Consider the following 24,616-nt stretch of genomic DNA (forward strand, 5'->3'; position numbering starts at 1 on the left):
AAAACAGTAAATACCTTTAAAAATGACTTAGTGCTTTGTTTTATTGATTCTAAGGTTTATATTTTTTTAATACATCCAGAGTCATGATACAGCTTTTTTTTTTTTTAAGATTTATTTATTTTAGAAAGGGGGGATTTGGGGGGCACAGAGGAAGAGGGAGAGAGAGTCCCAAGCCGACTCTTTGCTGAGCTCAGAGCCCGACATGGGGCTCAATTTCATGACCCTGAGATCACGACCTGAGCTGAAACCAAGAATCGAATGCTTAACTGACTGAGCCACCCAGGTGCCCCGGGTGGTTAGCTTTTAAGTGACTTTTAAAAATAGGAGTATTCTATACATATTATTTTATAACTTGCTTTTTTCATTTACTATGTGGTAAACATCGGTGATGTCATTAAATTTTTTCCAAAACAGTATTTTCAGGTTGTAGCGTGTATGATAGTCACCGGGGAAGTTTATTAAAAATGTAGATTCCCAGGGTGTACTGCCAGAGATACTTCTGATTCAGTAAGTTTGGGGCCCAAGCATCTGCATTTTAATAGCACCCTAGATGATTCGGATAAATTTGTCCTGATTAAGAAATGTTTTTCCCCTGTGGTTGTGTATATTATAGGCAATATAGTGTATGGTTGTATATCTTACATGCAGTATATTACATATAATTATAATGTATATAATGGTTACATTCATTATATGGATGTATTTTAATTTTAAAAATGATTCCGTTACTGATGTACCTTTATGTAGTTTTCCCTTCTGTTTTTTTGGTTTTTTCCCCCCTTTTATAAGCAGTTGATGATGACTATCCATTTACTTCTAAATTCTTAACAAGAGGAATTGCTGGTTCAGGGGTGCCTGGGTGGCTCAGTCGGTTAAGTATCTGCTTTTGGCTCAGGTCATGGTCCTAGGATCAGGCTCCACACAAGGCTGCCTGCTCAGTGGGAAGTCTGCCTCTCCCTCTGCCCCTCCACCCCACTCATGCCTCCTCTCTCAAATAAATAAAATCTTGAAAAAAAAAAAAAGATGAATTGCTGGTTCAACGGGTATGCACATTTTTTAGGACTTTGATACATACTGGTAAATTGCCTAGGAGTGTGTTTTAACTTTGTCTCTGAAAATTATTCTTTTTGTTTCATCTAGCTTATAGCCATATTTTATAGAGAGAATTATAATTTTTCTAGAGAGAACATAAATCTTTGTTCTCAGTGGTTAATTGCTTTTTACCCCAGTGGTAAGGTATTTATATTTGTTAACCTAGATCATCAGTAATGTGCCGGCAGACAGCTTGATTCGTACAGAACGCCCACCAAATAAGGAGATACTTCGATACTTTATACGGCATAACGCGTTACGGGCTGGTACTGGTGAAAATGCACCATGGGTGGTAGAAGACGAATTGGTGAAGAAATATTCCCTCCCTAGCAAGTTCAGTGACTTTTTACTTGATCCATACAAGGTAAGGTCACTTAATTTTTGAACAGCAAGATAGAATACTGTTAGATGAGTTTGTTTTCTCTGGTAGCTCCAATTAGATTAGATTTTGAACTTTTACATCAGAAAATGGATTTGGAAATTTTCACATCTGTCTGTTTTATGTAGGTGATGATGTTGGGTTGGTACTGAGTGTCTCCCCTAGTTCGATTTATTTTTTACTATGCTTGCATAATTTAAAAAAAGAACACACAAATATACTTTTTTGCCTGATTCTTCTTGGAATGAGGTATGGTATAAGTAGAAAAAAACTGAATTTGTATATCAGATAAAATGATCAAACACACCAGCAGCTTTGATAAAAGACTTGAAGTGAGTATTACTTTGTATGACAGATTAGTAGAAAATCGAGCATTTCCCTCTTAAGAATGTGTTGGGTTGTTGTTGTTTTTTTTTTTTTTTTTGGTAATCAGCTCATTTGATCTTCAAAACCTTTCTTATGAAGTCGTGGGGGGTGTGTGTGTGGTGTGTGTGTATGTGTATGTGTGAGTATAATCTGATTTTCCAGATGCAGAAGCTGAGGCTAGTCTAATTAGAACCAACAGGAAGTAAAATGACAAAAGCCAAGACATTGGCCTCAGATTTCTCATTATCTTTTTCATCTCAGGGTTTCTCCAATAAGATTTTTTTTAATGTAGATTTTGAGAGTATTTGTGTCTTTTTGTGGCAAGTTTTTACTGATTTGCATACTGATAGTTCATTTTGGTCTTAGGACAGAATGGGACAGGGACAGGGCTGCTGATCCATTAAAACTAAGTCAGAGTTCATGATTGTTTCTTCCCCTTCCCTTTCATTTTGTAAAACTAAGCACATCTGGAGTCATACAACTAAATTACCTCAATTATTTTAGGTTTGTTTTGCTGACAAAAGAATATTGGGAAATAATTTTATTTCTCCAACCATAGTTTAGCATGTAGCATGTTTTCTTACTCTAGACCAGCATGATCAAGCATTTTCTTCTTATGCTCTTTAAATTTTTATTTGCATACAAAGATAGAAATGAATTGGCTTTTTCTAGATTAGGACTAAAGTTTCTGTGGAACCTTGGTAAGCCTAAATTTTTTTATTTACTGGGGGGGGAAGTTTTAATTCTTTGTCATTTTATTGCTCTATAGTTTTGGAGCTGTAATAATGGCTTTTAGTGGTTACAACATAAGATTATTATCATTACTGTATGAAAATCCTGTACAGAATCATCTCTGAATGAGTTTTAGACTCTTGGATCATTTGAGTCCTTAAATATTTTCCTCTTTTTAAATCTTACAGCTTTTATGTATTTTAATTTAGTGATTCAACTATATGAATAACAAAAAAAGACTAAAAGAAAGAAAAAGAAAAGACTATGAATTATTTATGGGTAAAAGGTCTTTGGGGCTTACTAGAACAAAAAAGCCGATCTACACTTTTTTGTAGGAGCTAGAGACTAGAATTCCAGGAACTTAAGTCTTGAAAAGCAGTTTCTGAAGAAATCAGCTACTCTCAAATTTTCTAATGAGGGCTTAAGATACTAACTTAATAGAATTTGGCTATAATTAAGATTGAGACTAGGAAGTATAAGCTTGTTTGAACTTAAGTGCTGTAAGAAGACAGTGATTCTGCTTAGTCAGAGAACTTGAGACTCATGTAAAATACCAGTCTACACAGTAATTCTTATTCCTAAATACTATTTGACATTTCCCTGATTTTGTCTCCTGATTTTTGCATAGAAGTTGTGTTTTTCCTGTTTGTATTTTCCTTTTCCTTTTTTTTTTTTTTTTTTAAGAGTTCATTTATTTATTTGTCAGAGAGTGAGAGAGAAAGCCCAAGCAGGGGAAGTGGCAGGCAGAGGGAGAAGCAGACTGCCCACTGAGCAGGGAGCCCGATGTGGGACTTGATCTCAGGACCCTGGGATCATGACCTGAGCCGAAGGCAGACGATCTTTCTTTCTTTTCTTTCTTTTCTTTCTTATCTTTCTTATCTTTTTCTTTCTTTCCTTTTTTCTTTCTTTCTCTTTCTTTCTTTCTTTCTTTCTCTCTCTCTTTCTTTCTTTCTTTTTCTTTCCTTCCTTCCTTCCTTCCTTCCTTCCTTCCTTCCTTCTTTCTTTTCTTTTCTTTTCTTTTCTTTTCTTTTCTTTTCTTTTCTTTTCTTTCTTATTTAAGATTTTTAAAATTTATTTATTCATGAGAGACAGAGAAAGAGGGAGAAGCAGGATACCCGCTGAGCAGGGTGCCTGATGTGGGACTCGATCCCAGGACCCCAGGATCATGAACTGAGCCAAAGGCAGACGCTTAACCTATTGAGCCACCCAGGCGCCCCTGTTTATAGTTTTCTTAAAGAACTTAGGGTATGGGGCGCCTGGGTGGCGCAGTTGTTAAGCGTCTGCCTTCGGCTCAGGGCGTGATCCCAGCGTTATGGGATCGAGCCCCACATCAGGCTCCTCCGCCATGAGCCTGCTTCTTCCTCTCCCACTCCCCCTGCTTGTGTTCCCTCTCTCGCTGGCTGTCTCTCTCTTCTGTCAAATAAATAAATAAAATCTTAAAAAAAAAAAAAAAGAACTTACGGTATCAGCCAGGACAGAATATAGTAAATACACAGATAAGTAGACCATAAAACTGTTTTGGATTCTTTTCTCATCTAAAGGAAATTTTAAGTAATGCATTGAGGATTCAAGTTGATTACATATGATCTGCCTTTCCCAAAGGCAATAAGTTTAAAACATTTTTTTCTCTCTTCATCCTCTCTTTGGTTTGCATAGAATTTCATTTGGTTTTGAGCCAAATGCAGCTGCTGTGAAGAGAGAGGAGACCTAGAGAGGAAGCAAGTTCTGAGCAGTAGTTTAAGGAAAGGACTGATGGGGATCCTAGGTGGGAGAGAAGAAATTATTTAGAAATTGGGAATTTGTAGTGTTGTCTGCGTAGGGCCTGATATGATGATGAGAGTGTATTTGTGGTCTTGTATACTCTAGAACATAAATTACTTGAACATAAGAACTATCTTACTCATTTTATATTCTGTAATATTAGCTAGGTGTAATAGGTATGTGATTAGTGAATTCATCTCTTTAAGAAGTATCATTTGTTGGGAAAAACGCAACTGACGGTTGAGTTTAGGGATAATGACTTGGAATGATTTACAAGGAATTTGCTATCTTGGCTCATTGCCCTTCGGTAATACATTGCAGCTCTAGTGTTTTGTTACACAGTGTTTGAACTCTTATTTCAGGGTATATCCTGGTAGGGAAGCTTTTGGATAGAGATGTAACTACTAAATACTTTTTTAAGACCTTTGGAATCCTGTCATAATTTGGACTGATTTAATAAGGGTTTTTTAATGCATTTTAAGAACACTTTATTTTGAAATAATTTCATACAGAAAAGTAGACAAATTGCTATGAAGAATTTCTTCTGTACACCTTCAAGTGAATTCCTCAGATGTTAACATTTACCACATTGTTTTATTATTTCCTCTTTTCAAACACACAAATTATTTTTTTCTGAGCCATTGAGAATGTCCTTTCACTTGAATATATGCTTCCTAAAGACAAGGATATTTTCTTTTTCTTTTAAGATTTTATTTATTTATTTGCGAGAGAGTGAGAGCACCAGCAGGAGGAGGGACAGAAGGAGAGGGAGAGAATCTCAAGCAGACTCCAAGTTGAGCTCAGAGCCCATTGCGGGGCTCAATCTCATGACCTTGAGATTATGACCTAAGCCGAAACCAAGAGTTGGATGCTTAACTCACTAAGCCACCCAGGCACCCCAAGGACAAGGATATTTTCTAACATAATTGTAGTACACTTAACAAAATCAGGAAGTTAGCATTGAAACAATACTATTATCTGTAGTCCTTACACAAATTTTGAAAAGTCCCGGTATGCCCTTTTAGCCAAAAAAAATATTGTTTTAGTTTTAATAGGATCCAATGTAGTATCATGTATTATGTTTCCTTGTTTTGTGACTTGTTAGGAGACTGATCACTGATCTGGAGCCATCTCTCAGCTTTTCTTTGTCTTTTTAAGAACCTTGACATTTTTAAAGAATACAAGCCAATCATTTCTGTGTGATGCTTCTCAATTTGTGGTTATTTCCATATGATTATATTCAGGCTATGGATTTTGGGTAGAAATACCACAGAAGTGATGTGTTCTTCTTAGTGAATTATATCAGAAGGCACATGATGTAATTTTGTCTCATTACTAGTGATGTTAGTTATATATTTTTAAAGATGTTTCTTATCTCTTCTAATTAATGTTTCAAGTAAGTGTTCATGGTTTTAAATTTTTTCTTTAAATTGCCTCTTGAATTTTATTTATGAGTTAGATACTAGAACAGAAGCACTTTAAAAATAAATTATGTTAACTTTAAAAGCACTTAAAACCTATTTTATGGCAACATATTTTGCACGTTGGCTGATAAAGACATCTGGAGATTGAGGCCAGCCCACTGTGCGCATGTTGCCTCAAAACTCCTACCATGGCTCCTTGCATGAATGAGAAGAGTGAAGTAAGAATCAGAATATAGATTGCCAAAGTTTTCCAATTCAGGGTTTTTGCTGCTTACTGTTAAGTTAAATTTGGAATCTGAATGAGCTGCTGTAAATGAAGTTTCTTCATTTTTATCTTATTAGATTTCCTTATTTGTGGTGGTGGTTTGTTTCAGTTAACAGGGAACCAGGTATAGAATTGTATACTCTTTTATTTTTCTTAAAGGCTTTCATGTTGCTGAGTCATTCATACATATTTCGTTCCTGTTTAGCATTTAGGGAGGGCCTTTGCCTAAAACCTACATACAGTACTGCTATTTCGGTGTCCATTCTTTTCTCCCTCCCTGTGCACCACTCTAGTAGATTACTTATGCTGAATGGGGGATAGGGGAGACCCTTAGCACATAAGTGGTTTTATACTTTTTCAGATCCCCTTGAGTCCAGCCATGCCGGCTCCCATTTGGCTGTGACTGCCCAGCATGCCCTATGCTGAGATGATCCAGTTACTGAAGGACTGCTCACGCGGGGAGCCGGCCTGTTGGGAGGGGGTTGGGTGAGTTTAATTTCTTTCATTTTTAAGAAAAAAAATTACGCCGTGTGGTCTGGCAAAAAAACACACACCTTATAAAAAAAAAATAGGTTGCTGGACTCTGTCGTGGCTGAGCCATCCCAGCTTTTTCTTACATCATTTCTGCCTAATATAATGCTAGAAGAAACTAGAAAGTAGAAGAAATGTAAAGAACCTTATGATAATGTGAGTGACTTTTAAATAGAAAAAGAATCAGTAAATTAAGAAGTGGCCCTTGTAATAGACCCTATTAAAATATACCTATTTAAATGGTAAAAATGAAACACAGTCTCACACTAGTCTCCTTTTTAGTGATAAATTTCATTTTAGAATGACTTTAAATATAGCCTGTTATCCCGAGCGTTGGAAGTATCAGCCTCTATACTCTGAAGATTTTCCAAGGCTAGTTGAAGAGTACGGTTAACTTTTGGAAGGCACATATTTGCCTTTGATTTCTGCCAGGGTAGCTTTGGGCCTTTTATGATTTGTAGGGTGATCTCTGAAACACTGTTCTCTGTGGAGTATTGCTACCATTACTGTCCACTGGGAGAGAGTCTCACATAAGTCATCTTTGCTTATTCATTTTAGCATTTTGAAATGGGAAATTCTGCTTCCTGGGAAAATATCCCCCAAGTTATGGATAGATACTGTTTATATTCCGTAAACTGTGAAACCTCTTTGTCAGCCAATACTGAGGACGATAATTGGGGAACAAAATCAGCTGGCTGGAGGAACAATAATCAGTAATTGCCTGTAGTCCTTAGAAGGCAGATTGGCCTTTGAAGTTAGAGACTTCGCCAAAGAGAAGGATGTTAGGTGTAGCCTGCTCATTTATTGCAGACCATATTCTCCTACTCGTGCTGCCTCAGTTCTGTGAGTTTGTCTGATGATTATATCCATACTGTTTAAATCTTATTTGACGTTGCAGTACAACTTATAAAATTTTGCCATACCTGTTTGGTTATGCCCAACAAGAGCCTAGAGCCTAGGTGTACCTCCATATCCTCTCTGGGATTACTTTCACTGTAGTACTTCCCTCGCCTTTTTCAAGGGGCTCACGATTTCATCTTTGGTAGTTGTAGCTGCTTCCTTGCCTGCAGTGTCCTCTCATGCTGAGCTGCTGATTCCACGTCGCTTCTGTGAAGTTCATCCTTCCCACTCAGAAACCTCGAGTTAGGTTCAAGTCTCCCAAGTGCCCTCTGTGCTTAGTTGCTTTTGGTAACAGAAATCACATCTTCCAGAGGTTATCTAGTTTCCCTCCTACTCACTTGAATTTTTGTGAAATTGGCTCTACTTTTTCATTGCTTGGTTTGTATTTCATTTTAGTCTGCAGTTTAGCTTTTTTCTTTGTAATTACATTCTTGAAAGTTCCAAAATCAGCAGTTCGGGTTTTTTTTAAACACACGCTTCAGTAGAAACAATGGTATTATGACAAGTTGACTGGGTTCTAGCCCGTTAACTAATTCTCTCTGAGGGGGACAAGGTGGAGGTTTGAAGAGACAGGAGATGTGTGTCCGGGGAATAAGGAAATGAGTGGACTAAGGGACAATATCATGCCATTACTGGGTGGCGTTCGGGATGCATTTGAGGTACCTGGTTCTGAATTTAAAGCGAGACCATGCACTGTCTATCTTTTATTCCAGTGATGGGTAAGCTGAACATGTGCAGGCCAGGGGTAGCTCGGTATGAAAGAGCAGGAGAGACAAGGGAAGCATAGGTTTATGCAAGACGAATTATAACAACGGACTGGAATTTATTGCTGGTAAAAAGGACAAGGGCGTGAGCGTGGGGAAATTGTGGTTGAATTAATGGATTTAAGGTCCTGGCAGGATTGAACGATTGTAGAGTTGGGCTACTAGAGGAAGTGAATTTGAAAGATGTGAGGGACAATGAAAGAGAAGTGTATGAGATTGAGAATATAGAATAGGGCTTACAGTTAATAGCGTATTCATGGGAATGAGCTCTTGATGTGTGGGGAGAGAACAAAGGGGAGTTTGAGGAACCAGGGCCAGGGGCAGGAGGGCTCCTTGCTTGTGAGCAGGGATTTTGTTGTTGTTGTGGCATTTTTTTTTTTTTTTAAAGATTTTATTTATTTATTTGACAGAGATAGAGACAGCCAGCGAGAGAGGGAACACAAGCAGGGGGAGCGGGAGAGAAAGAAGCAGGCTCATAGCTGAAGAGCCTGATGTGGGGCTCGATCCCAGAACGCCGGGATCACGCCCTGAGCCGAAGGCAGGCGCTTAACCGCTGCGCCACCCAGGCGCCCCTGTTGTGGCATTTTTAATAAAATACGCTTCTGCATTTATTTTTTTTTATTTTTATTTTTTTAAAAGATTTTATTTATTTATTTATTCAACAGAGATAGAGACAGCCAGCGAGAGAGGGAACACAAGCAGGGGGAGTGGGAGAGGAAGAAGCAGGCTCATAGCGGAGGAGCCTGATGTGGGGCTCGATCCCGTAATGCCGGGATCACGCCCTGAGCCGAAGGCAGACGCTTAACCGCTGTGCCACCCAGGCGCCCCCGCTTCTGCATTTAGACAAAAAAAACTTAAAATAGTATACTTTCTACTTAAAAGCATATAATGCTCCCAGTTGGAACAGAGGTTTAAAGGCTTAGAAATCCAGAATAATTATATTAATGCCCTAGATGTTGCCGTTACCTAGATCAGATATCCTCAGTCTGGGATCCACGGATGCCCTATGAAATTGTATGCGTAATTTTTGTGTGTTGCTTCTGGGGAAAGGGTTCACAGATTTCATTAAAGTGTTTTAAGAATTGCTAGCACTGTATATTAATAGAAAACTAGTTACATAGCAAAAATGTCTAACTTTAGAGTATAGATTTTTAAGTCTGGGTATCAAGAGAATTTTGTATTGATGTGGCCAAGACATTAGCTAAAGTTCATGTCTTTGTTTCTTCAGGGACATAGTGTCTGTGGACAGAAATGAATATGTAGCTTTACCCGGATAGCTGGGGAAGAGGGCTTGTATGATGCTTAAATATTGCTTCTTCATATTAGTTTTTAAAATTAATTTTGCTCTTGTTCTTAAATTCTAGTACATGACTCTTAACCCTTCTACTAAGAGGAAGAATACTGGATCCCCAGACAGGAAGCCCTCAAAAAAATCCAAGACAGACAACTCTTCTCTGAGTTCCCCATTAAATCCCAAGTTATGGTGTCATGTACACTTAAAGAAATCCTTGAATGGCTCACCACTCAAAGTGAAGAACTCCAAAAATTCCAAATCTCCAGAAGAACATTTGGAAGAAGTGATGAAGATGATGTCACCCAACAAGCTACATGCTAACTTTCACATTCCTAAGAAGGGCCCACCTGCCAAGAAATCGGGGAAGCACAGTGATAAACCTTTGAAAGCGAAGGGCAGAAGCAAAGGCATCCTTAATGGACAGAAATCTACAGGTAATTCCAAATCTCCCAAAAAGGGCTTGAAGACTCCTAAAACCAAAATGAAGCAGATGACTTTGTTGGATATGGCCAAAGGCACTCAGAAGATGACACGAGCCCCACGGAACTCTGGGGGTACAGCCAGGTCCTCTAGTAAACCCCACAAACATCTGCCTCCTGCTGCCCTACACCTTATTGCCTACTACAAAGAAAACAAAGACAGGGAGGACAAGAAAAGTGCCCTGTCCTGTGTTATCTCCAAAACAGCTCGTCTTCTCTCCAGCGAGGATAGAGCTCGTCTCCCAGAAGAGCTGCGAAGTATTGTTCAAAAACGCTTTGAGCTTCTAGAGCACAAAAAGCGGTGGGCCTCTATGTCTGAGGAGCAACGCAAAGAATATTTGAAAAAGAAACGAGAGGAGCTGAAAGAAAAGTTGAAGGAGAAAGCCAAGGAGCGGAGAGAGAAAGAAATGCTTGAGAAACTAGAGAAACAGAAGAGGTACGAGGACCAAGAGTTAACTGGCAAAAGCCTTCCAGCATTTAGATTGGTGGATACCCCTGAAGGGCTGCCCAACACACTCTTTGGGGATGTGGCCATGGTGGTGGAGTTCTTGAGCTGTTACTCTGGGCTACTCTTACCAGATGCTCAGTATCCCATTACTGCTGTGTCCCTCATGGAAGCCTTGAGTGCAGAAAAAGGCGGCTTTTTATACCTGAATAGAGTGTTGGTCATCCTCTTACAGACCTTATTACAGGACGAAATAGCGGAGGACTATGGTGAATTGGGAATGAAGCTGTCAGAAATCCCGCTGACTCTCCATTCTGTTTCAGAGCTGGTGCGGCTCTGCTTGCGCAGATCTGACGTTCAGGAGGAAAGTGAGGGCTCCGACGCAGATGACAATAAAGATTCAGCACCATTTGAGGACAATGAGGTACAAGATGAGTTCCTAGAGAAGCTGGAGACCTCGGAATTTTTTGAATTAACGTCAGAAGAGAAACTCCAGATCTTGACAGCACTCTGCCACCGCATCCTCATGACATACTCAGTGCAGGACCACATGGAAACCAGACAGCAGATGTCTGCAGAGCTGTGGAAAGAACGGCTTGCTGTACTGAAGGAAGAGAATGATAAGAAGAGAGCAGAGAAACAGAAAAGAAAAGAAATGGAAGCCAGAAACAAGGAAAATGGAAAAGAGGAGAATGGGCTAGGCAAACCTGATAGGAAGAAAGAGGTGGTGAAGTTTGAGCCCCAGGTAGACTTGGGAGCTGAAGACATGATCAGTGCCGTGAAGAGCAGGCGACTGCTCGCCATCCAGGCCAAGAAAGAGCGTGAACTCCAGGAGAGAGAGATGAAAGGTAAAATCTTTTGTTGAGAGCAGAAGGGAAGCTAGTAGAAGGAAGGAAGTTGCCAAGGTAATGGTAGAGGCTCTGTTTGTCTTAACTCTTCAGTTATTTCGGTGTGTGGTTGCCCAGACCCCACTGGGTGTGTAATACTCTAGTGGGAGTGTACAGCCTGGCCTTCTGCAGCTAATGATGGTTTGACTTGGATTAATGATGGTGGCATCTTCTCTGGATTTAGTGAAGGACCAAAATCACAAATAGACATAGTGGAAAGAATACAGGACTTGGGAATTGCTGGCCTGGTTTCTTTTCTTTTCTTTTTTTTTCTTAAGATTTTATTTATTTATTTGACAGAGAGGCAGCGGGAGAGGAAACAAGCAGGGGGAGTGGGAGAGGGAGAAGCAGGCTTCCCGCTGAGCAGGGAGCCAGAACGCTGGGATCATGACCTGAGCCGAAGGCAGATGCTTAATGACTGAGCTACCCAGGCGCCCCCTGGCCTAGTTTCAAACCCTACCTTTGTCTTAGCTGTAATCTTTTGGGCAAGTTACTTACCTGTGCCTTAGTGTCCTTCTGTGCTCATTAAGGTTGTTGTAACGATTGACTGACAGGGTATTTGAAACACCCAGCACAGTTGCCAACTCAAATATTAATCTTTCCCTTATCACGATGTAAGAATGTAGAAATTTGGGGCTTTGAAAGTACCATCAAATCTGAACTTTTTTTTTTTTTTAATTGAGAAAGAGAGAGAGTGTAGAGGGAGGGGCAGAGAGAAAGGGAGAAAGAAACTCAGACTCCGTCCCGAGCGCAGAGCCCATTGTGGGGCTTGATCTCACAACCCTGAGATCACGACCTGAGCCAAAACCAAGAGTTGGATACTTGACCGACTGTGCCACCCAGGCGCCCCAAATCTGAACATTTTTTAAACAGCTCAATTAAATAGTTAATTTAATAGTTCACTGATACCATATAACTTGTCTATTTATAACATATAACATATAACATTGCATTTTAATATATTCACAGATATGTGCAACTTTCATCATAATTTTAGAACCTACTCATTTTCTTAAAAACAAACCCTCTATATTCTTTAGTGATCACTACCCTGTCCATCTAGATTTGCTTGTTCTGACATATCATATAAATGGAATCATAATAAATGCGTGGTCTTTTGTGTCTGTCTGCTTTCACTAAGCATGTTTTCACGGTTCATCCATGTTGTAGCATGTGTCAGGACCTCATTTCCTTTTATGTCTGAATACCTCTCAAGGGTTCCGCTTGCTGTCCCTCATTCTATATTTGTATCTCCTTTCTTGCATCATGAGAACCCTAGCACCCATCAATACCAATATTTACTTATTTGATCAGTCTTACAATGTATGCAAACTAGTTTCAGGGTTGCTGTTACCCACAGTAAACCTGCTAGGTTTATTGGTCTTTAAACTATTTCGATCACTGCTATAGTTTCTGACCTTATCAACATTTCCAGCTTACGAAGTGAAGATGGTAAAAACCATTTATTTGTCAAAGTTGGACCCTAGATACCTAGAAATAACTTTCAGCAGTTCTTTCATGAATATGCAATATATCTTTTAATACAGATTCTAGTTTACACTACCAAGGCCACTGAAATGTCTTCACGTAGATATATGTACACTATGCCTTTGTATATAAGTACTTTTCGGTGTTAAAGACCGTATATTACATTCCAAGTTAAATAGCATGTAGATTAGCTTTGTGTATATGTCACACTTCAGCTGTGTTTTACCTGAAATGTAATGACTTCTCCTTGAGTTTCTGAAGTGTTCCTCTGGTTGTATTTATCTTAACATAGGACAAAGGAAAGGCAATGTGTTACTGATACAGAGAAATAAGGGACAAAGAATGTTAATATTTAGCCAAGTTCAGTTTAGGTCGTTAGTATCTAGTTCAGTGCTGTAACCTCTGGAACCAAGTTTGGTCTTCTTTTGATGACATGCCCTAGGTGGTTTTTTGTTTGTTTGTAGCTATAAGAGAAAGAACTTTTCTTTGATTATGATTTGGCCATTACTGTTTGTATTGTTTAGCTTTGTACTGATTTCTGCTGTGATCACTGTTGCAAACATACAGTTCCATTCAGGAGAGCAAACTTTGTTAAAGGTGACGAGTATCATGTTGATTTTAAATAAATGAGATTTGTCTTAATTTTTTTTTTAAAGATTTTATTTATTTATTTGACAGAGACAGCCAGTGAGAGAGGGAACACAAACAGGGGAAGTGGGAGAGGAAGAAGCAGGCTCCCAGTGGAGGAGCCTGATGCGGGGCTCGATCCCAGAAGTCCAGGATCACGCCCTGAGCCAAAGGCAGACGCTTAACAACTGAGCCACCCAGGCGCCCCTGTCTTAATTTTTTAAAGTAACATTTTTAGACTGATGTATTTTACAGATTCTCACTATAATGCAGATGTTCTCATCAGTAGAAGATCAGTGTTACACATTCTTGCCTTGTAAATAGTAGTGTTATGTTTCAAAATTTGTTACAGTTCTAGAAAAACTTAAAAGGCAAGATTACTGGGCTGTTTCTGTTGTTGAGAGAAATTTCTGTCTGGATGAAATAAATCCATATAATGAATGATCAGAAATAAGTTGATTAAAACTTTTTTTTTAAGATTTTATTTATTTTAGATCACACAAGCAGGGGCAGAGGGAGAGAGAGACTCTCAAGCACAGAGACTCGATATGGGGCTCGATCCCACGGCCCTGAGATCATAACCTGAGCTGAAACCAAGAGTCGGATGCTTAACTGACTGAGCCACCCAGGCGCCCCAAAACTTTTTTTTTTTTTTTAATCCTTAACAGTAGTAACTTGAATAATTCCCCAAATGGTATTCAGTATGTAGTGATTGCCTTTATGTACAACTGCTTTCCTGCCTTTGCTCGCTCATTCTTTTTTCTTGTCACCAAGGCTAATAAGCTGAATTACAGTCAGATTCCTCGGGACTGAAATAGGTTTTATTTTGAAATAGCTCTTTTGGTTTTATTCATTCTGATCATTTTGAGGATCCATTTAAGGATTCCATTTAAGGACTGTTTTATTTTTTTATTTCAATTTTCTTAAAAGATTTTATTTGAGAGAGCAGAGTGCGAGCATGAGTGGGGAGTTGTGGGGGAGAGGGAGAAGCAGACTCCTTGCTGAGCAGGGAGCCCGACACAGGCCAGTCCCAGGACCCCAGGATCATGACGTGAGCCAAAGGCAGACGCTCAACTGACTGAGTCACCCAGGTGCCCCTTAAGGACTGTTTTAATGTTCCACTTTAAACTATTAATAAAACGAATCTAATTTAATTATTAAAATTAATAAGTCAAATTTTGGAGAGAAAAGAATTTGCATTGAGTTGATGGCTGCGGCATGACCAGAATTCAAAGGACATAGGAGAACCAGGTAGAAGTTGCTGCCTTCCAGGGGCCCCTGGGTGGCTCAGTTGGTTGAGAAGCTGGCTCTTGGTTTCGTCTCAGGTCGTGATCTCAGGTAATGATTTCACAGCCATGAGATTGAGTCCCACATTGGGCTCTGCTCAGCGCAGAGTCTGCTTCAGATTCTCTCCCCCCACCCCAGCTCAGGCTCTCTCTCAAATCTTTAAAAAAAGAGAGAAAGAAAAATTACTGCTTTACGGCATGTCATTTCTTATAACAGATCAGAATTAGGAGAAGAAAACTAAGGTTTGATAGAAATCTCCTTTATACTTTCTATTCCATATCATATTTAACTTGTAAGAATACAATTTATCAGAAAAAAAAATCTAGTTGATTCTTTTCATCTTTACCAGTGAAACTAGAGCGCGAAGCTGAAGAAGAACGAATACGAAAGCACAAAGCAGCCGCTGAGAAGGCTTTCCAGGAAGGAATTGCCAAGGCAAAGCTAGTCATGCGTAGGACTCCTATTGGTACAGATCGAAACCATAACAGGTAAGTTATTAGACTTAATTTTTGTCATCTTTTAGGGTTATTATATTGTTCCTAGTTATGAAACTCTCTAGAGTACTTAGAATAGACAAGCTGGTCTGTTTATGGATCTTGGAAACAATTGCTCATCACACATTGAATGCTTTCTGTGTGACATGCTAGAGTTACAAAGTTAAATAAGACACAGTCCTGTTCTTGAGGATACCACAAATATGAAGCCTAAATTATGGTAGGTGAAACGTAGTCCAAATAGAGGTCATTAGAAAGGGTAATATATTTTACATGTGTACATTATGTGGAACCTGAAGTAGAGAAATATTGGAAGTTATAAAAATTACAGATATGAAGCAATCTCAGATTTCAAAAATGCTGGTATTCTGTGCCTTACTTTATCATTTGTATCGGTCTGAACGTTCAGTGATATTCTGTAATCATCTCCCCCAATAGTAGTCATCCCGTGCTCATGATCTGTCATTATTTTATTAACATGTGGTTGTGATTTATAGGTACTGGCTCTTCTCAGATGAAGTTCCAGGATTGTTCATTGAAAAAGGCTGGGTACATGACAGCATCGACTATCGATTCAATCACCGCAAAGACCGTGCGGACTCTTCTGATGAGGATTACTGTCCCCGTAGTATGTATATCTGTCAGTTCTTTTACCCTGCTCAAGTAGGATCATTATTAAGGACTGTCTTTCCTTGGTCACTTTTTCCATTTGCAAAGTTTCTTTATTGTCTCCTTAGGTAAGATGTATTTGAGTGAGGTGGGAGGATGTGAAATCATTGAAGGAAGGAAGGAAACTAATATTTGATTATTAGCTTTGTTCCAGGTGTATTGTGAAAAGATAGAGCTTGAATATTAGGATATTTGGGTATTAATTCTTTTCCTTTTTTTTAAGATTTTATTTATTTGAGAGAGCGAGTGAGCACAGGAGTGGGTAGAGAGAAACAGGCTTCCGGCTGAGCAGGGAGCCCAGCGTGGGGCTCGATCCCAGGACCTTGAGATCGTGACCTGAGCCGAAGGCAGATGCTTAACCATTTGAGCCACCCAGGTGCCCCTGGGTATTCGATTTTATACGAGTAGTCTTCAAACTTTGTTCCTTGGAAGTATCTCTGTAGGTACCTTAATGGCTGGAATTGAGGTAAAAGACTAAGAAGACAGTTACACATCTTCTTCCTCCACTTCCAGAATTTATTTATTCAGTATGTAGGGAGCATCTCATGTGTGCCAACCAGTTTTTCACATCTTGTGCTACAAGATAGCAAACGAGACAGATAAGGTCCTGAATGTCATTTAATTAAAGTTCTAGTGAGGAGGAAACACAGCAGATAACTAACTAAAAGTAAGTGGCTGAGAAAGGGTATAAACGGGCACTGATGTTCTTTTTCTTGTTCTGGGTTCTGGTTACATGGGTGTGTTTGAGTTGTAAAATAAATACACAAGTATACTTTTAGAAATGTGTATATATATTTTTTCTTGAGGGATATATACATTGGACATACATTATGTGTAACATTTGCAACATTTATATGTGTAATATTTCAAGAAAGGAAAAATTTTTTTAATGAAAAAAAAAAAGGTCAGGTTTCCTCAACCTCAGCATTATTGACATTTTGGGTCAGATCATTCTTTTTTTTTTTTTTTTTTTTAAGGGTTGAGGAGGGGTAGAGGGAGGGAGAGAATCACAAGTAGGTTCCACGCCCAGCAAGGAACCCGACGCAGGGCTTGATCCCACGATCCTGGGATCATGACTTGAGCCAAAATCAAGAGTTGGACACTTAAGTGACTGAGCCACTCAGATAACTCTTTATAGTTGGGGGTTGTCCTGTGCATTATAGGATAGTTAGCATCCCTGGCCTCAGTGGACTAGATGCTAGTAGTGACAACCAGATGTGTCTCCAGACATTGCCACATGTCCCCTGGGAGGCAGCCTGGCTCCCTGTGGAGAACCACTGGGTTAAATGATCTGTAAGCTCCTTCTAGCTCTACTTGTTGTGACCTAATGAAAATTGCTTCTCAAATATTAGATATGTTTCTTTAGGAAATTTTTTTAAAGGCGGTTTTCCTTCATTTTAGAGAAATGCCTAACCCAAACTTAAAACCCACAAAGTTTAAATAAGGAAATTAATATATAGCTCAAAGTTTCACAGTTAAGGCCTTTTCATACTGTGTTAATAATATTAACTGTTAGATTGTAGCACTTTAGTTGAAAAATCTAGTTTTGGTAGACTTTGTAAATACCCACGTGAGGGCAGTTATATTTGAGAGCAGTAAAAGTACAGTCAGGATCTTTAGACCTGGGGCAGAGTTTCCAGCAGGAGGAGAGACTGATTTTATGATGTTTTTCAGAAGCTTAATGGGTGTCCTTTATGGAGAAATCAGGTCTCCATAGGTTAGCTCCCAAGAGAAGAGGGGCATTCCATCCCTTCACTCCTAGTGCATCCTGGTGGTTATTGTTGCTTCATGTTCTCTCATTCCAGCATGGTGGGGGTCTCTTCAAAATCACCTGACTCAGAAGACTAATAGGGTGATGTGTTTGTAGTGCAGGGAAAGTACGACAGGTTAAGGGTAGAGAATGGGAGCTGGGGACAGAACCAATTATAGTGTTAGGTGAGGCCTCAGAGATTGGCTTAAGATCTATCTTTATTCATGTCCTAGTAGTATATAGGAGCTGGCTCAGGAAAAAGTTCGTCGTGTTTGACATTTTGAAGCCTCCAGGCTTCAAAAGTTTGTAGTAGTTTATATGTTTCACTTGTCCCTACTTCACTACAAATGCCTTTGTGCTAAGCCTCACGTACAAAGAGTAAATGGATTATTTGCTTTGATGTGGAGTTATTCAGTCATCCTGCTCCATTCTAATTTGTGATACTCTAAACTTTGAACTGTGCAACTGTTTAGCAGTATAGAGAGCAAGTATCTCAAATAACGTGCTGTGTGTAAGCTATTTAAGAGAAATTAGCACCTGTTGTACACTGGATGTATTTAATAGGCAGCATCTGTGTTACTAGTTGTTGGCTTTGGCACTGTGTCCTGCTTAGGTTTGAAACTTGGTATTGGGTATTTACTGTATTAACCTAATGTTTACATTTTTTTTAGGTAAGAAAGCAAACCTAGGCAAAAATGCAAGCGTGAACACACAACCTGGACCAGCAGCAGAAGTTGCCGTAGAGACCACCATACCCAAACAAGGCCAGAATCTATGGTAATGTGAGCATTCATCGGGTTGCTCTTTTTCCTTTTTCATGTTAAGAAAATATTTAATATAGTGACACCAGTGATTATCGTTATGATCATTTTGTATGACTTTGATTTCTTGGATATGTAAACTCATTGCTTTAAAAGCAGGCTTGATTTTTTTTGATAAGAATATATTTGTTTTAAGCTTTGGAATTTTATTTCCCCGTTATAATGTAATGTTGTATATGTTCTGGAATAGATATTACATTGTGTTGTAAGTGCTTTCCAGTCTGGGAATAGATTTAGGATTTTCATCTTTATTAATTAAAGAATATAAATTGTATAGATAGCCATCGATCTGCTTTTTGTATCAGTTCTCTTTTAGGCAGGGAACTAGGTTTTGAGAGGGTCCCTTTTATTTTGTGATTGCATTAACTGTTTTGCCTGTGATTGCTTTTGGTTTAATGACCTTTTATTTTTGGATACAGGTTTACTCTTTCAAGGTGTATGGACAGGTGTGTCAATTAACTTTATAAAATTTGTCTCGTATTTTAGTAGGAAACATTGGCTCCGGTATTCTAGGATAAAGTTAACATTAGGCTTTGTGAAAGTAGTAAATTATTTGTTCTACTTGAGAGCAAGTTTGGAATTGTGTTCTCCCAACTTCCACCAACAATCCTAGATTCCTTTCATAGTATTTGGTTATTTTTCAGAGTTACTGATTCTGTGTTGCTCCTTGCAGGTTTTTATGTGATAGTCAGAAGGAACTGGATGAGTTGCTGAACTGCCTTCACCCTCAGGGAATAAGAGAAAGTCAACTTAAAGAGAGACTTGAGAAGAAGTAAGGATTTTCATCTTGCTCTTCACAGCTTCTTTTCAGCATTAGATATTGTAAATATCTTAGGGGTTTTTTTGTTTATCCATAAAAGAGATAAAAGTAAATTTTAAGAAAGTGTCTGTAACCCTTTTATGCTCTTATTGCTTGGTATTTTCTGGACTCATGCTTATTTGGAAAAGCGTGTTGTCGTTTTTGTTTGTTTGTTTTTAAGATTTTATTTTTTTGTCAGAGAGCACAAGCAGGGGGAGATGCAGAGGGAGAGGGAGAAGCAGGCTCTTCACTGAGCAGGGAGCCCGATGCGGGACTCGATTCCAGGACCCTGGGACCATGACCCGAGCCAAAGGCAGACGATTAACCGACTGAGCCACCCAGGCATCCCTGGAAAAGCATGTTTTTAAACCACGTATATACAGCATAGTAGGATTGTTCATTGATTAATGTGTGTCATGCACTGAACTGAGATCCTCATTGTACGTAGTTAGGCAGCCTTGCAAGGGCAGTTCCAGAGCAGTTGGTATTCAGAAGTATTGTCAGTATTTGAAATAGCCAGAAAATGAAAACAACCTAAATGTCTGTCAGCTGATGGATAAAACAAAATGTGGCATATGCATAAGTTCAGCCACAAAAAGGAACAAAGTACTGATACATGCTATTGCTATAGCTGTAACAGGGCTAAAACTAAAAAATAGCCTGAATCAAAGAAGCTAGACAAAAGGCCCATATTGTATGATTCTATTTATTTATTTGTTTGTTTTTATTATTTATTTGAGAGAATGCAGAGCGAGAGAGAGAGCGCACATGAGTGGGGGGAGTGGTTCAGGGGGCAAGGGGAGAGGGAGAAGCAGGCTCCCCACTGAGCAGGGAGCCCAATGCGGGGCTCAGTCCCAGGACCCTGGGATCATGACCTGAGCCAAAGGCAGACGCTTAACTGATTGAGCCACCCAGGTGTCCCCAGTATGATTCCATTTATGTAAAATGTTCAGAATAGGCAAATCCACAGGGACAGAAAGTAGATTTGTGATTTCCAGGGGCTGGGGGAAGGGGAGGGAGAATTGGGAGTGACTGCTCACAGGTATGGGGTTTCTTCCTGGGGTGATGAAAGTTTTGGAATTAGATGGTTTTGTTGGTTCCACAACATAAAAACCACTACAAATGTATGCTTTAAAATGGTGAGTTTAATGTTATGTGGATTGTATCTTAAAAAGCCTCCAAAACAAATACTGTCTACATCTAGATTTGCTAGTGTCCTTCCTGTTCTAGCCATTGCTCCTGTCAAAGCCAGGGCAAGGTTTTGGCTTAAGGCCACCTTTAGTATCTGACTGCATGCTTTCATGGTTGAATTTGGGTTTGATTGAAGAAAGAAGAAATGTATCATTCAGTACACAACCGCAACTTTTCCAGACTTGTGAGTGATGACGGATGGGTACATGATACTAGTTTTAGTCTACTACTTAATGCATAAATTAATTAAAATTGTATTCAGAATCATGGTGTCTTGATATTGATATGAACAGGCAAATTAAATTAAGAAAGACAAGGGGAAATGTCAATACACCCAACCACAAAGGAATACGGTTCTATGATGTTCCTTCTGTTTGGTTAAAATATTTGATTTTAGGGTTAAAAACAAAACGTAAAACTTTTTTTGTTTTTTTTTGAGCATTGAAAAAAACCCAAACACGTATCTTGTTTTGTTGGTTTTGAACTTTTTAAAAGCTGTCAAGCATATGTAATCTTTGAGACTTTGTGTTCCTTACGTTATTTTACTGAAGAGCCATCCACGTTTTGTTTTGTGTTTAATTGAAGTATAGTTGATGTACGATATGATGGTTTCAGGTTCCATCCATGATTTTTGTAACCGAACTCTGTCATTTTCCTTTTTGTATACTATTCTGGGAATTTGTGTAATCTTTGTAATTCTACTTTAATTTATTTATCTGTTCTCTTGGTGGTGGTTATTTGGATTTCCTTTAGGGTAGCCAAGGGGATAGGGTAATGTATCACAGACCGTTTGAAGTTCACATTATAAAACAAACATATATGCTCTTTACAGGAAAATAAGTAATGAAGGATATAAATTACAGGGTGTGCACTCAGTTATTCATCTCAATAAAAAAAGGATTTTTTAAAAAAAGATTTTATTTATTTGAGAGAGAGCACAAGCAGGGTAAGGAGCAGAGGGAGAAGCAGACTTGAGTAGGGTGAGGGCCAGAGAGAGGGAGAAGCAGACTGTCCACTGAGCAGGGAGCCCGATACAGGGCTTGATCCTGGGACTCCGGGATCATGACCTGAGCTGAAGGGAGACTTTTTTTTTTTTTTTTTTTTTTAAGATTTTAATTATTGAGGCGCCTGGGTGGTTCAGTCGTTAAGCGTCTGTCTTCGGCTCATGGCGTGATCCCAGAGTCCTGGGATCGAGCCCCTCATCAGGCTCCTCTGCTGGGAGCCTGCTTCTTTCTCTCTCACTCCCCTGTTTGTGTTCTCTCTCTCACTGGCTGTCTCTCTCTCTCTCTGTCAAATAAATAAATAAAATCTTAAAAAAAAATTTATTTATGTATTTGGCAGAGCACAAGTAGGCAGAGCAGCAGGCAGAGTGAGAGGGAGAGGGAGAAGCAGGCTCTCCACTGAGCAGAGAGCCCGACTTGGGGCTTGATCTCAGGACACTGGGATCATGACCTGAACCGAAGGCAGACGCTTACCCGACTGAGCCACCCGGGTACCCCTGCAAGCAAACTCTTAACTGACTGAGCCACCCACGCACCCCCTCAATAAAAAAAGGAATTTAAAAACAAAATGATCCTAGGCCATTTGGAAACAGAGAAGTAAAGTTTTTTGTTCTCTCCATTGAACATTTATAAAAGTTAATCATATACTTAGCCACAAAAGCAATCTGAACAGATTTTAAAAATGGAGATTTTCCGGATACGTTCTCTGATCAGATTGCGATAAAATTAGAAACAAATTCCTTAAGATGTCCAAATAGATCTTAACTGACAGTCAATTAAATATATTCCTAGATAACATCAAAGAAGAAAAAAAAAGGGAATTCTAGAAAGCAAGGAAAGGGAAATCCTTTTTAAGAAAATCAGTGGGACACAATGAAGTTGTATTCAGAGGAAAGTAATACTATTAAAAATGCTTATTAAGAATGAAATGGGAACTTAGTATACTTCACCTGAGATGATCTTGAGCTCTAGTTTTCATTTTGTTGTAAGAAGCCAGCAGTGAAGCTTATGGTCTTGCCAGAGTCTATTGCGGGGACTTCAGTGGGTTAATCTTTAGTGTGAGAGTGAACTCGAAGGTCCCTGTGTAGAGTTTCAGCCGTGTTTCACGTTTTTACTATGTTCTGAGGCATTCCAGGCAGGTAATTAAAAGTTTTTTCAGGTTGGTAGCATTTCCTGGTAGCTGACATAAGCAAGTGCACATTGTCTCTGGAGGAGCACAACTTCAAACCAGGCCTCAAAGAATTTCTGCAGATAAAACCCCAAGAAGTGGTAAAAAGGTTAAAAAAAAAAAAAATGCAGACCAGGAACCATGAATGAAAGCTAGGTAAAGCAGGACACTTCAAGTACTGGACTGGGATTATCAAATACCAAAAAAAAAGAAGTGTGGTTTTTCATATGAATCAAGAGTAAGACAAATTTGAAAATTTGTACAAGAAACACCACACTGAAGATAGCACTGAGAAGGGGTGAAGATCTGAGTAACTCTTCTAGAAATGAGACCTGTCATTCAGAGTTTCTTTATTTCCTCTCCACTGCCCCGTACTTTTCTAGGTACCAGGACATCATTCATTCTATTCATCTGGCCCGGAAGCCAAATTTGGGTCTAAAATCCTGTGATGGCAACCAGGAACTGTTAAACTTTCTTCGTAGTGATCTCATTGAAGTTGCAACAAGGTTACAAAAGGGGGGACTTGGTTATGTGGAAGAAACATCAGAATTTGAAGCTCGGGTAAGAACATAAGTAAACACCCTTAGATATGTTACTCATGGAAACTCAGTTTGGGATCATTGTTCTTGACGTCCCCCAGATGACCCTGGAAATCATGTGTGGGTTTGTTTTGAAAGACCTATGGAACCAAAAATTCTCCATGCACATTTGATATTTTTCCTTCGATACCCAGAAAAATCTAATCATTGGCTTAGATCCTTTGTTCAAAAAGAGCTTTTCTGTTTTGGTTTTTTTTTTTTTAGATTTTATTTTATTTAGTTTTTTAAAGATTTTATTTATTTATTAGAGAGCATGAGCCGGAGGGGGAGGGGCAAGGGAGAGGGAGAAGCAGACTTCCCGCTGATCAGGGAGCCCAGTGCAGGGCTGATGCCAGGATCCTGAGATCATGACCTGAGCTGAAGTCAGACACTTAATCGACTGAGCCACCCAGGTGCCCCTCAGATTTTATTTTTAAGTAATCTCTGTATCCAGGTTAGGGCTCAGACCCCCAATCCCGAGAACAAGAGTCGTACACTCCACTGACTGAGCCAGCCAGGCGCCCCAAAAAGTGCTTTTCTATTAAGTTGAATGAAAACTGGTCCTGAAGTCACAGTCCTGAAACATTATTTAACATATTTATAATTTAACATTCTCATGTGATTGATGCCTCTGCTTTAAGGTCTGAAACTTGTTTGTGTATCCCTCTTTTGTCCATCCTTTATACTGATAAGCTCAGTAGGGTTATGCTTAACGTTGGGTGGCACTCATGCTGGTAATTGGGTACATCTCAAGGCCTGTTCAGACTCCTGTCACTTAACTGCTCGGGAGGACCTTCACATGGTGTAGATGAACCAATTCAGGGTACCCCATGTTCCATTGAGATAGGTTTAGATACTTCCATCAGAAAATACTAAAATGCTTTTTACTGATTTTAAATAATAAAGTCCATGTAACTCCAAAGATACTAGTAATTGTGGGTCTTTTCAAATTATTCATATGCGTTACAGCGTGTGTATTAGTCATGTGGTTTTTTTGTTTGTTTTGTTTTTTTAGCAGTTGCATCTTTTTTCTCACTTTATAAGTACATTCCATTTCCTACAGTCTTTACATCACTTTGGGGTACATAAAATAACGCATGGAGTTGATAGGGTAAATCTTTTACTGTCAGACTTTTTTATTTCTATTTCTTTGCTATTAGAATTAGCATATTATATATGCATCTTACATATGTAGCTTTCTCCTTTTTTATTTTTTATTTTTATTTTTTTGTAAAGTAATCTCAGTACCCACTGTGGGGCCCAAACTCACAATCCTGAGATCCAGAGACGCGTGCTCTACCAACTGAGCCAGCCAGGCGCCCCCAGACTTTTTTTAACTGGTCTGGTTATAAATTCATAACCCCACATTTTGTGGGAAAAAGGATTTAAATATCTTTATTGTTCTAATGATTTTTTAAAGAATT

The 24,616-nt window shown here is 39.1% G+C and overlaps 1 protein-coding gene across 2 annotated transcripts in view; it reads left to right on the forward strand.

Moving 5' to 3' along the window:
- The window catches only part of BAZ1B (bromodomain adjacent to zinc finger domain 1B), a 63,898-nt gene that overhangs the window by 21,456 nt on the left and 17,826 nt on the right, over positions 1-24,616 (forward strand). For both annotated transcript variants that reach the window (XM_057314882.1, XM_026516016.4), the window contains exons 6-12: positions 1,259-1,456; positions 9,579-11,280; positions 15,071-15,209; positions 15,713-15,843; positions 18,306-18,411; positions 19,129-19,227; positions 22,998-23,175. In XM_057314882.1, coding sequence (XP_057170865.1) covers positions 1,259-1,456; positions 9,579-11,280; positions 15,071-15,209; positions 15,713-15,843; positions 18,306-18,411; positions 19,129-19,227; positions 22,998-23,175 — 2,553 coding nt within the window. The remainder of the gene's footprint in view (positions 1-1,258; positions 1,457-9,578; positions 11,281-15,070; positions 15,210-15,712; positions 15,844-18,305; positions 18,412-19,128; positions 19,228-22,997; positions 23,176-24,616) is intronic.

The sequence above is a fragment of the Ursus arctos genome, unplaced genomic scaffold, assembly GCF_023065955.2.
Source record: "Ursus arctos isolate Adak ecotype North America unplaced genomic scaffold, UrsArc2.0 scaffold_2, whole genome shotgun sequence".
NCBI lineage: Eukaryota > Metazoa > Chordata > Mammalia > Carnivora > Ursidae > Ursus > Ursus arctos.